General features: G+C 35.8%; 1 protein-coding gene across 9 annotated transcripts in view; it reads left to right on the forward strand.

The window, feature by feature from the left end:
* Positions 1–14164, forward strand: part of SLC4A4 (solute carrier family 4 member 4) — a gene marked incomplete at its 5' end in the record, with an annotated part of 343701 nt that overhangs the window by 283561 nt on the left and 45976 nt on the right. For all 9 annotated transcript variants that reach the window (XM_081303368.1, XM_081303374.1, XM_081303369.1 and 6 more), the window contains one exon: positions 3012–3203. In XM_081303368.1, coding sequence (XP_081159494.1) covers positions 3012–3203 — 192 coding nt within the window. The remainder of the gene's footprint in view (positions 1–3011; positions 3204–14164) is intronic.

The raw sequence follows: 14164 nt of genomic DNA on the forward strand, positions 1-14164 counted from the left end.
TTCTTTCGCTGCTTGAATTTGCTGTCTCGTATCCTCTTTAAGGTTCCATTCCATCTGTCTAAGGTGTTCCTTGAGTTCTTTATATGACCATTTTTCTTTTGACTCTAGGTCCTCCTGAATATTTAGGCTGTCTTGCATTGTTTGTACTCCTTTTCTTCCTTGCTTTTTCAAGTTGCTCATGTTACTTCTTGTTCTGTTTGACTGCTGAGTTACTGTTTACTCCTATAAATTTATTTGATGCTGTAGCCGCAGGTTTCAATGAAGTTATCTCCTCCGCCGCAGTCTGGTGACCTGCAAGAAGAATTTTGCATAGGAAATAAAGGTCAAAACCACAGAGAATCATCTCTAAAGGGGTTAAGGACAGTGGTAGTGAAGTGAGCTCAGTTTCCTGCATCAAGCCTGTAGGAGGTAATGGCTTTACAAAGATGGTAGTGATGGGCATGGGTTAATTTCTTCATGAAATGTATCCTGCCATAAGATATACAGAGTTAACCTTCATTGACATCAGCTGATATAAAATGACAACTCTTAAATAATAAGGATAATACAGATATCTTTTCAGTGATATTTAAATAGAATTATTTATTTGATATAGCTTAAGTTTTATGGGAGAAGAAAACTGTGTGTGCAGAAATATTATACATGCTGAGATCATGGAAGCTGCCTAAAGGTTTTAAACTGAAGTCCTTAGGGAAAGATGCTGTTTGGAGGCAAAACAAATTGGATATAATGATATAGAGAATCGTTTGGGGCTTACAAAATATGGATGCTGGTATTTTATGTTAATGTAAGCAAGAAAACATGCTCATCATTTATTTCATGTACACCTGTGAAGTTTCACTTCAATCTGAATCTTAGTAAGAAAATTGATAAAACTGCCTATTGTGATTGTTTCAATGCATCTCACCTCTTTGGGGAACTCTATGAAGAGGATTCTTGCTGATTATCAAAATGCAGAAGTGAAATTTGGGTACATTTTTGCTGATTTTAAAACAAAGAAATCTGTTACTATTAGGATCTCTAAACTTTAAATGCATTCTCCTAAAATCATCCACATGCAGAAATCTAAAAAGCAAAATGAGACATGATTAATCACCTTTTCCAGGAGCAGGGTTTGATGAAAGAGCAATTATGCAATTCAGCTGTTTACAGGTTGAAGTTAACATAGAAAAATATTTCAAGGAAAGATCTAGAGTTTATTTTTTTTATTGACTTATGTAAGCACTTTACCTTTTGAGCCCTATAAAAATATGAACTCTTTCTGTCCAGAGAGTCTTTTATAACTAGGTTGCTCAGATAAAGATAAATTTATAAAATGGTAAAAAAAATGTTGGTGATATGGTTTTGGTGCGAGGCAGATCTCTTTCCTGTAATGGACAGGAGATATTTATCTGTCCACATTTATTTGCATGGTGTTTTCAAGTAACTCTTCTGTTAGCACATGATATACTTATTAGTCCTGGACCCATAGAATAGAAGTTAAAGTATTTAGAATGTTTCTAAGGTGAGACACCAATCCTTTATACCCAACCACATTGGCATTCATTTAGACGGGTAAGATTTCAAAATCTGTCTCCTGGAAATGGCCATAATTGTCAAGGTATACAAGAGAACTTTTTGTATATCAAAAGAAACTCACTCAAAGTATAAGCATTTAAGAAGACTCAAATATAAGAAATAGCTGCACAGGAATTTTAGTAAGAAAGGGAATGAGCTACCAGGAAACTGCTTATCACAGAAATTGCTCAAGCAGAGAATGAATGATCATCTTTCAGGACAATTGAATACTAAGGGTTTTGAGAAATCACATGAAATTATCTCTAGATTTTCTCCACACTATAATATTCTAGAAAAAGTTCCTTAGGGTTAGAGGTCATTAATTTTCAGTAGCCAGTAATTCAAGTAAATTGGCTGTTTTGGAAACAGAATCTACTACAGGAATTTCAGGTGCTGTTCTCAATAAAAACAGTGAAAGAAAGAGAATCAGTGTGGGACATGGAAGGAGTTAAACAAGGATGTGGTCCCAGCTGAGTTTAGCATTAGCCTAACTCCACGGAGAGTTCCAGGGCCTAAATTGTGCCAAAGAGCTGCTTCTACTTTGAAACAAAGAGGACAGTTTTTTCTCTCTGTTGGTGATGGTCAGTAATGGGCTATGAGAGACTCTAACAGTCCAGGTAAGGTAGCTCTTGTGTGGTTAAAGGCAGTTCTCCAGGAAAAGAGCCAGTTGTGAGCTAATAGCAGCTAATTAATAGAGCACCTTGGGGTGAGTGCCTGGCCATACTGATAATAGCCAAAGGGTTCTGCTGCGTATTAGAAACAGGAAATAGAGGAATGAGCTGTAAGAGACGGGTGCAGCACTGACATGACAGCAATATATGAAAAGTGGCTTATACATTTGAGGCCATGTAATATAGGGATAGTGTCCTGTACAGGAAGCCACTGACTTTAAGGCATCACAGACATTCTAATGATGGATGCCCGTAAAGCTGACCTGGAGTTGACAAGAAAAAATGAGAAAAGAAATAGTCTATCTGAAAAGTGTTCGCTGAGTAGTGAGCCTGTTGAATGTTGAGAGCATTCATAGGGCCATCAAGCAGATGCATACAAAGCTGTGCACTGCCAAAGTACTTTTTGAACAAGAAAGGTGTTTCTGAGAGTCTCCCATTTGAGACTTAGGATGTTCATGTACCTCAGTTTACTCTCGGAGTATTGACAGGAAAGGACTTTGGGGTTTGTTTCCATTAAACAAATGGGTGATGGTAAGGTGGCAGCACAGGCTAGGTACCATCTTTCTCATGTAGTTTCAGTAATTGCTCATGTCTGTGTCGCCTCACCTGTTATTCCAGTAAAGTCTTACCAGGTTTCATTCTCTAAAGGTTGTCTCAGAATTTTGCAGAAACTTTTACTATAATCCCTATATTGTCCATCAAGTATCAAAAGCTGCTTTTGACATATCAGTATTCCCTAAAAACCAAAAAACAAAAACAAAAAACTCTTTTTTTCTTCTTCAGTACCATAATTCTACCTTTGACTGGGAATTTTTGTCAAAGAAGGAGTGTTTGAAATACGGAGGAAAGCTTGTGGGGAACAACTGCGATTTTGTCCCTGATATCACACTTATGTCTTTCATCCTCTTCTTGGGCACCTACACCTCTTCTATGGCTCTGAAAAAATTCAAAACCAGTCGTTATTTTCCAACCACAGTAAGTATCTGAGATTTAAATAATGTTTGTTGGATTTGCACTGCATCAACAGTAATACAATTTTAGTTTTTATTGATGCATTATAATTATACATAATATTGGGATTCATTATGATATATTTGTACTTGCACATAACATAATCTAGGGAAAGGGAGATACCAGAGAATGAAATTGCATAATAATACAGTTTTACAAAATGAAAATGGACCTATAGTTCATTCGGTCAATATAATTTTGTGCACTTTAAAAATTACATTCTAGTTCATATGGTGTGTGTTTAACATAATTGAAACCCAGCTTTGAGAAACCTTCCAAAGATTGGGTAGCATAATTCTATAATAAAATTTGTCATAATTTTGAATGTACTGAAAAGTAGAATATGTCTAAGAATTATTGAGTAAAGAGAAAGACTTTGTAAAGGTATAATATGTAAGTATATGAGGGGAAAACTCTTCATAGTAATCAGGAATATCTGTGTTGTGGAATTTCTTGTTCATTGGCTGTATATATGAGTATTTTCATACTTGAATTATAGGCTGTAGGAGTAAACTTAGATGGTATTGTTACACTAGTATTGATGTAATATATGACTGTCAGCTGAGCCAAACTTTCCTTCTCATAGTGACTAATGCCAGAGTACTGATAATTGAACTGGGTTGTGCAGACTTCCTGTCTCCCATTAATATGCTTGAGTGAACTTGAAGTCAAAACTGTGGTTCTTTGAGACTACAAGATAAGGCCAACATTTAGATAATAGCATTTTTTTTGTTTACTTGTAGAATGAATCTAAGATAATGCTTTACTTTACAGCTTGGTTCTTAGTATTTAGGATGTCAGTATTTCTTAGGTAATCTGAATTACACCTGATTTCTATCAGTGACCTACTCTATACACCTGGCATCTCATGAAATCTTTCCTTTGTTTTTTGTGTAGAAGAACTTTAGAAGTTGAGTAGCACTCAATGAAAGGCTTTTTTTTTTCTAATTCCTAGGAAATTAAACTTAAGATATTCACTTTCACCCAAGATATTTTGGACTCTCTTATTCTTCTTATAAAATTGAAAATAAAGGGAAGCGTTGATAATAAAATGTCTAGAATTAGATGGCCCAAGCAATGAAAAACTTCCACCAAAGAAAATGTAAAAAGAAGTGTTCAACTTAATTTGCTAATGGACGTCACAAATTGGTGGTTCACACACAGAATCGAGCGCACAGCCATTCTTTGTTTAGACAACAGTGTGTAAACACACACATATATAATTGAAGCCTTAACTAGAACCTGTACTTTGAGGTAGTCATTGTCTTTTCAATGCTCTGTTGTCTGAGACTTCCCTACATACTGGATATGGTGGTGCATGCCATAATTCCAGCTACTTGGGAGGCTGAAGCAGAGGATCATGAGTTCAAGGCTAGCCTTGGAAATTTAGTGAGACCTTGGAGAAAGTGCCCCTGGGATGAATCACCAGAACAACAACAACAAAAAGATATCCTGCATCACACAGGCAGACTAGGTGCCTGTTTCTGACTGTACTAACTTACATGTTCATAAATGTGCTTACTTGATCTTTTTTTCAACTGAGTTTTATATAAAATAGATTCCTTGGTAAAGGTCTTTGGAGACAATTGCTTGTCTACTGAGGTTTTTCCTTCATAGTTATTAGTTCATTGGGCATTCTTGATTTTTACTTGTTTATTTTTATTGCTTTTTATTCTTTTGGTACTGGGGATTGAATCTAGGAGTGCTTAACCCTAAGCCCTTTACTTTTTATTTTGAAACATTGTCTCACTAAATTGCTGAGGCTGGCTTTAAACTTCTGATCCTCCTGCCTCAGCCTCCCAAGCCACTGGGATTACAAATATGTTCCACCATGCTTGGCTTCATTGCATTTTTTTTTTTAAATTTGTAGTTGTGTATGGACAGAATGCCTTTTTTTTTTTTCTTGTTTATGTGGTTCTAAGGATCAAACCCAGTGCTTCACACATGCCAGGCAAGAGCTCAGCCACTGAGCCCCAGCCCCAGCCCTGTACTGCCATTTTTAAACATTGTTAAAGTCCAGTGTTATTTAAGCATAGTAGGTAGAAAAGTAGAAAATTTAGAATCTTTATAATTTACAAAATAAACTTTCTCCTTTCAGATGAAGGGAGAACAATTATGTTTTCAATTGTTAAATAATAATTACATATATTTAGAGGACACAAGGTGATGTTTTGGTATTTGTATACATTATGGAATGATTAATCCAAGCTAATTAACATACCTATAATCTCATATACTTATCATTTTCGTGATGATAAAATTAAAATGTACTCTTTTAATAAATTTGAAATATGCAATATATTATTATTAATTATACTTACCATGTTGTGTAATGAATCTCAAAAATGTATTCCTTATGTCTAACTAAAACTTTTACCTTTGACCAGCATCCCTTACTCTTCTCTCTACTTTCTACGTCTACGAATTCATCTTTTTAAAGTTCTGCACCTAAAGAAGATCATGTAGTGTTTGTCTTTCTGTGCCTGGCTTACTTCACTTAGCAGAATATCTTCCAGATTCTTCCACATCACCTCAAATCACAACATTTTCTTTTTTTAAAGAATAGTATTGCTTTGTGTATATACACCATATATTCTATCTTCATAAACCCATTGATGAACAGTTAGGTTAATTCTACAGCTTGGCTATTGTAAACAATGCTGAAATGAACATGGTAATATGGATAGTCTTTAACTGATTTCATTTCCTATGAATATGTACTGAATTGTGGGATTGCTTTACCGAATGGAAGTGTTTTAGGTAGCAGTTTTTTGTTGCTGTGACCAAAATACTGGACAAGAATAATATAGAGGAAGGAAAGTTTATTTGGGGATCATGGTTTCAGAGGTCTCAGTCCACCAACAGCCCACCTCCATTTTTCTGGGCCTGAGGTGTGGCAAAACATAGTTATTTATTTGTGTCTGTATTAGTTTATCATTTCTTTATAAATTTCAAAATATAGATCATTTACTGCCCTGATTAAATTTATTCCTGAGTATTTTGTTTTTTATGAGGTTATTGTAATTGGGAATGTTTCCTTGATTTATTTTTAGGATAGTTTGTTGTTGGCATTATAGAAACACAATTTTTATAGAAATGTGATTTTTGTATGTTCATTTTATATTTTGAATCTATATTGAATTTGTTTATCTGTTATAACAGGTTTTTATTTTTTTTGGTAGAGACTTTAGGGTTTGAGGTTTATTCTGTTGTCGGTAGTCGGAGATAATTTAACTTCTTCCTTTCCTATTTGGATGCCTTTTTGTTTCTGGGCTGGTCTGGACCATAGAGTGGACCTGACACCTGGACTAATAGGGACTGGCCTGCTGTTAGGTAGGCCTAAAGCCTCTACTAAGAGACTGGAGGCCCAGATTCTGACCTGATGATGAGGGAAATGATCTGGTGCTAGGGGAAGTTTGGATCCCATGGATGCTAGAGCTAACCCAATCTGAGTTACCCAATCTGGAGCCTAAGCCAGTGGAGTTGATTTTGGAGTGGAGCAGACAGGAGACCAAGTCCCCAGCGAATCCCTGAAATCTGGAGCCAGACTGGTGTTAGGGCAGTGCATGGGTATCAGTCTGGAGTCTAAGACCCTGTGGGTCCTTCTGGTGCTGGATTTTACTGATGAAGGTCCATTGTTTGTGTCTGAGGCAAAGTCTGAGACTTGCTTCCCTGTCCTTCCCCCAAGTAGGTCTCCCACCAGGTGGTGCTTCCTGGGGTTTGAGGAGTAGTGATGTGGGTAATTTTCCTTTCTGTTCTTTTCAATGTGTTTTCTTATTTTTTGGTTAGATCCATGTGCTATAATTTCTCACCTGACTTTCTTAGCCATTACAAAGATGTTTTCTTATATAGTTGCTTGTTCAATCTCATGTTTCTTTGAGGTAATGAGTATTGGAAAGTCCTATTCCACCATTTTGCTGACATTACTCTCAGACCAAGTAGACACATAGAGAGCAGTAACTCCCAAATTGAGACTAGCTCTTCAGACATAAAAAAAAACTTCCCCTTACAAAAGCCCAAGTTCCTAAATTTTTAGGCATTGATAAATGTTGCTGAGAAAGTGAAAACAGAAAAACAATGGCAGTTTAGTTAAAATTTCTATTAAGAAGGTTCTTGGCATAGTTTAGAATTATATTATCAAATCACAAAATAAACAGAAGAAAAAGTGGTTCCTAAGGATCAGTATGTAAATGTGTTTACAGTTAAAAAAAAACACATACATGAATACATATACATTCATATGCAAATAGTAAGACCATCATTTCATTTCTCTTATTTGTCACAATATGTTTTAATTTAAGCCATCATTTAGAAGGGTCATTTCTGAGGGTAAGAGCAGATAGGTGTATAGATTATTGTAGTTGCTTACTTTATCACTAAGCATATGCTTAAGTACTATAAAAGTCTTTTATTGCTATGAAAATAATCAAGGCTAATGATTGTTCTCAGCTCCTTACACCAACAATTCACATGAAACCTCTAAAAACTCAGTATGCTAATGCTGAGTGACAGTGCCCTTGTCATATAAAATGTCCCCCTCTCCTTTAGCTTACACAGTCATTTCTGTTTTGCACTGTCACTTCTTTACATTTGTGTGGGTTGGCAGTCGGCTAAGACTATAAGCTGCTTGAAAACTCTCATACTTCTATTTTGTTCCTCATGTCAACCAGCAGAGAATTGGCTGCAGACTAGATATTCAGTACTTGTTAGCTAGTGGAAACCATTCAAGTAGAGATAAATGCTGCATTCTGTAGGGAGAACACAGATGTAAGAACCCAGAAACTGTAGATTCTAGTGCCAGCACTGCCATTAACTGTTTTCCCTGTGATAGCTAACTGCAGACTTTGGGTACCTCATTTACAAAGGGAAAGAGCTCAGTTAGGTGATAATTAACACCCTAATAAGCTCTAGTAGTTTTGTGATTTTCAAGAGTTTTCTGGCTCCATTTGCTAAAGGAAATAAATTCTCCATATCATTGCTAATTCTTATAACAAAGATCAAGTCTTACAAATTTACAAAAATTAATTATTATCTCTATCTTTAGGACAGGTTTTCTTTTGCATTTACTACCAATCTCTCGCTGTGGATGGTCCAAAATTATCATGCAGCAAATTGGAAACATGGTTTACTTCCTTTCCACTGTTGAGCTTACTCATCTCACTGTATTCCTCATCGCACCTAATAACATCACCTATCCTCACAGTCATCCAAGATCAAAATCTTAAAATCATTGGTGTCAAGCTCTCATTGGGAAGCAAATGATACACTCAAATTAGAATAATTTGAGAATTTAATGCAGGTATTATTTATAAAGGTGAGGTTAGGGGAACCATATAGTATCCCAAAGTTAGTAGAGAAGGATAATTACCATCCTGGGACCAAAAGATGTGGAAATGGAGTGGTGACTGGAACTGGGAAGAAGAAAGGAGAGTACAGTTGTCTGGAGAGGTGATGTGACTTGGATTGAGGGTTAAGCCAACCTGAGGCTATCTGACGGGGACCCACAATCTCACTCTCTTCCTCTGATAGCCTCCTCTGGATGCCACTGGCCAGACCCACCTGGAAGCCAGAAAGTAAGGGGACACATTGTAGACCACACAAGTCATTTTCCCAAGGCAGAAAGTATGGTACAGAGAGGTAGATAACAGATTTTGTGGTATAAATGAAGGTATCTATCACCTGTCACGCTCCAAGTTTTTCCTTTCATGTTAAACATGTCACAGTTTGTTTAATTTTTCTGCTGTAGCCCTTATCCTTTTCCACTTATTCTTAAATTTCCCTCATTCTGGATCTTATTAACATTTTTGAGGGGGGGGGGTGGTACTGGGGATTGAACTCAGAGGTATTTAACCACTGAGCCACATCTCCAGCCCTTTTATATATTTTATTTAGAAAGAGGATCTTGCTGAGTTGCCTAAGGCCTTGCTAAATTGCTGAGGCTGGCTTTGAACTTGTGATCCTCCTGCTTCAGCCTCCCGAGCTGCTGGGATTACAGACATACACTACCACATTCAGCAGGACCATATTAACTTTGCTGACCAGATTGTGACTCATTTGCCTAGCCTATGGTTGGTGACTCACTCTCCTTCATGGAGTCACTAGCAATCCATCAGTATGTGCTCTTAAGATGAGACAGATTGCCTTTGCTCATCTGTCGGTTATTTAATTGGTCTATCAGGCTCTTCTACAAAGTCCTAACACTTAGTGTAGCATGAGTAGAACAGTAATACTCCGCTGATGGTTTTCCTTGTATTCCCCTTCCTTTTAGAGGGGTGTGCTCTCCAACACTGCAACTGGTCTGTCACCTCAGCCTCAAGTCTGTAGTCAAAGCCTTTTAGCATCAAACTTCCAGCAGGAACATCAGAGCATAATCTGTGATCTTCTCTGGCAGATGGCTCAGAGCATTAACATGAAATGTTCTCCCAGAGTCCCACACCAACAAATGATCAGAAGCATGGAACAATGATGCCATCATTGAACATGTGGCAACAAAATAAAAGCAGCAGCTTATAAGTAAAGCAGGATTGTGAACAGTATAAATCAGAAAGCATGGAACCCTATGAATTAGGCAGAATTATTAGTACTTTGGGATAGTCACACTCTGTGGCTGGGTGATATGTGTAACAACACAAGAATGTCTTTCTTAAGGAGCTGCTCAGTTTCCTTCTATCCCTCGTAGGAAGGAGTTTCAATTCTCAACCTCACACAAAGTGCTGTAATTTTAAATTTATTTTACAATGACTTCCCAGTTGTTATTGTCATTTAAATAAACAAAATTACTAAATTATAGGTAGCATCAACAGCTTCTATGTTGCATTTAAATGATGCTGAATGTTCTTTGATATCTTTTCCTAAAAATCTACTATTCTAAGTCTTATAATTAATTAGCATATCCATTCAATATGAAGCAAAAATTATTGTTATTCTAATATGTACTTAATGCAATACTAGGTAAAGGATAGAAAGACAAGCAATTCATGGACCTGTCACATAGTAAGCATTAATATATATAGACTGAGTAAATTAGATTTTTGTGTTTTCAAATAAAGATGACTCATCTCAATTCTTCTGCTCTGTTCATGAATATTATTTCCTGAGAGATCATGTGTTTGTGCATTTGTGTGACTTAAGTTGATGATGGTCTTTGAAGAACTGACTTTATGAATGAACAATAGTGTAGGGCTGCAGGAATTTTAATGAAAATATAATGAGGAAAAAAAATATAATGAGCATTTTTGTTAGGAGATGAGTTTTGTTTTTATCCATGTAAAACAGAGGAAGGTCTTGAATTCTACAACCAGTTCTATTTTTAGAACCGTAATTCTTGGTTGACATTTTGTCCTAGGGCCATTCTATTAAGGTTTTGTTTATAAACAATTCTTTATACGAATCAGGTGACATTCCCCTTCTGTTTCTTTTTCTCTCAGAAACTTTCGTGTTGAGTGGTAAAAACTGTCAAACTAATACAAACCATGTATTAAAAATGAGAAAGAAGTAGTGGGAATGTCTTCCATGTCCCATTTTGGTGTTTGTAATACTAGGTGACATTTTTCTGGTTCAAAATATCAGACCACATTGTGCTATTGAAACTCATGCGAAAATGACTTCGCTGTCACTGGAAAGAGTCAGATTTTCAAATTCCTGTGGTATTTTGTACCAAGGAAAGTCATTTTTAAAGTCAAATTTGCTTTTAATCCAAAAAACGTTTTTCATCTTTGTTTTATAAAGAATTACAAAGGGATATTTAATTCAAATTACATTTTAGACTGTTAAACATTTAAACAATTACAGACACTTTAGTTTTTATAGATATATAACAAAAATAAATACAATTAACCTGAATTGAGTATTAATGAAAATAAGGTTGGGAGCATTGACTGGTCAAATAGAAGAACTGATTTTGACCATGATACCCTGATAATCCAAAACTCTTTCTGCTTACTTGTCTAACAGAAAAGTCAACAGCACTGAAATCTATGCAGTAAAACAAAAGGGCCTCATATCCCAATTCTAGCTTTCTAATTTATATATACAATTTACTAACTATTCTGTTTTTAACTTTTATTTTTGTACCTTATTGTAAATTATAAAATCATCTTCCTTTTTAGGTGCTGAGACCCTTTATTAGTAATGATCTCTTTGAGTTATGCTGAGAAGACCCTCAGACAGAGTCAAGGAATTTTGATAGTTGGGTGTTAATCAAGAGTTTTATTATTAGAACTTTGAATCTAATCTAATATTGCCTGTAGATTTATGACAAGTGATAGTCTTCATGTTACTTGAATGCTTCCTGGAATAGAAACTTGGTATCCAGACGCATTTTTGGTAGAAACATGAATCTGCCCCTCCCTAGTCTTTATCCACAGGGTCTATGCTCACCATCTGGAGCTACATGGCAAGTTGAATTTCTCTTTCCTTTGGCAGAATTTACCTGTTATAAGACAGATTCTCTTGACAGCTTCCTGAGGCCTGCCATTACTTTTTTTTTTTTTTTTGAAGGGGGGGGGTGATATTTTTCCTAGACTCTTATTTCTCTAGTTATCCTTTCTCTAGATAAGCTCTAGATTTACAGCTTCAACTTAGAAGAGAGTGAGCAGATTGGGACATGAATTTCCCATGTGGTTTGATAATTTGCTTCTCCTTGGGTTCCTTGTTCTCCTGCCCAGTTTTGAGGTAGGATGGCAGAAAACATCCCTGAGTGATTGCCAGACTCTCAGCATTCCTGCTGAAGCTGTAGGCCTGCTCCTCTACCCACGTAGACTCCTATTGGCAAGCTCTAAGCCCCACCCAGATAAACTGTCTCATTTGCTTCTCTTCTTTCTCAGTCTCCCTGACTTGGAGTTCATGGTATTAAACTCCTAAAATTTGACTTTTCTTTTACATAATTCAGAATATTAGGAGTATTACTCAAAGTACAGTGAATTAAGATTTTTTTTTGCTCTGAGTAATGTTAACATGTATTTCTTTTACAGTGCTTTATAGCACTGGATACTAGGGGGATCAAATTTTTCAAAATTATCATAGCATTTTATATCTTATTGCCAAAAGGCATATAAATATCTGGTATACTTTTTCTTCATCTAGAATAAATGCTTCTTTACACTGTTGTTTAGCATTTCCCAAGCACCACAATCATTAGAGAAATTGACATCACGAATTAATATTTATCGAGAGCCCCCAGGGTGCCTGCTGCTGTACTTCTCTGTTTGTCACGCTCCATCCATTGAGAGCTGCTCAGCATGCTCACAGCCCCTTCCCCCCAGTTAATTTAGGAGCAGCTGCAGTCCTTGCAAAGTGAAAACCAAATGTCCTCTGGGTCCTCTGAAAAACCATTTTTCCCCCCTGTAAATTAACTAGCTTCTCGCTGTTGGTTCTCTATGATTATGACTCTCTCAATAATTAATATGGTATCATCCTTCATAAAGAGTGTGTTTATAATAGATTTATTAGGTTGTTTTTGCCCAAGAATAAGAGAACTGTGTATGACTATTTGAATTGTCTCTCTCATCCATTTAATTTCTTCTACACTTTGGTGTTCTAAATATTTAAGCTGGTTGTTCCTTACTATATTAATTGAGATATTGTCTGATTTTGCAGAGGACAAAAACATTTTTCTTCTTTCATTTTTGTAATTAAAAAGATTAAAATAGGGCTGGGGTTGTGGCTCAGTAGTAGAGTGCTCGCCTAACATTTGTGAGGCATGGGGTTCGATCCTCAGCACCACATAAAAATAAATAAAATAAAAATAAAGATACATCAACAACTAATAAAAATATTTTTAAAAATATTAAAATCAAAGAGTTCAAAAATAATCTGGTATAGAAAGGGGCATTAAAATCCTGAGACATGCTTCACTTTTTCCTAAGTTGAGGTAGGAATTATCATATATTGTAGCACTTCCATTTATCATTAAAATAAACCAAGGTTTTTGAAAATTATAAACTGTTGTCTATGCATTATCATCATTTGTATTCTCTTAGATTGTCATAATTTATAGTGCCAGGATATTGAAGTTTTGCCTAGAGAGACTTAGCATTTGATTTGGATGAACACTCACAAATGATAATGTTTGTCCAGACTAAATTTGAGGTGTCTGAATACACAGGATTGGGCATGAAATTCTGTGGATTTCTCATGAAAACTTTGGTACTTCTACTTTTAATTGTAACCAGTAGTACCTACTAGAGAATTAGGAATGGCAAGTTTCTAATTTGATTTCTTTATTAATATATTGACCTATATAAAAATTTTTTTTTAGGAAAGAGATCAAGTTTGATGAAATGAAGATAAAACAAACAAACAGTGAAAAGAAATCATAAACTTTCTCTTCTAAACATGCTTGGAAATGTGAGAAGGGCCCAGTGAAAGCAGTTCTTACCTCCTTAAAATCAGATACAAAGTTCCTGTACTCAGACCCCAGAGTATATCTAGAGAGCTGTGTGTATGCATTGTTTCACATCATTAGGGCACTTTCTGCTTCTACTATGCCAGTTTTGCCTAGTTCAAATTGAAGTTTAATTTTAGGATAGAGTAAGACCCAAATCACTTGCTAAAATAGCATCCTACCAGCCTCCTCTAATTAGAAGACTTAGAGGTGAATACAGGAGTGTCCTGAGAAAAATCAATTTCCTTAACTATGATGTTTCAACTAGATCCAATATCTTAGAAATGAACATATTAATAATAAACACTCTCCAGGAGATATTTCTGCTGTAAGTGAACTTTCTGCATTGTACAATTGAAGGGAAAGGAAGGGGAAATAAAAGGGGGTATATTATGTAGAATGTATCACCCTGGCTGTGATTTTTAATGAGGTTAAGAAACATTATTAATAGCTTCCCCCCCATAAATTTTAAAAACTCTAATCCTGACCTTTGTTAGCATTTGTCTTTTTAGTTACTTGGTTTTTTTTTAACCTATAGTAC

This window comes from Spermophilus citellus (genome assembly GCF_964194105.1).
Source record: "Spermophilus citellus genome assembly, chromosome: 8".
Classification (NCBI taxonomy): Eukaryota; Metazoa; Chordata; class Mammalia; order Rodentia; family Sciuridae; genus Spermophilus; species Spermophilus citellus.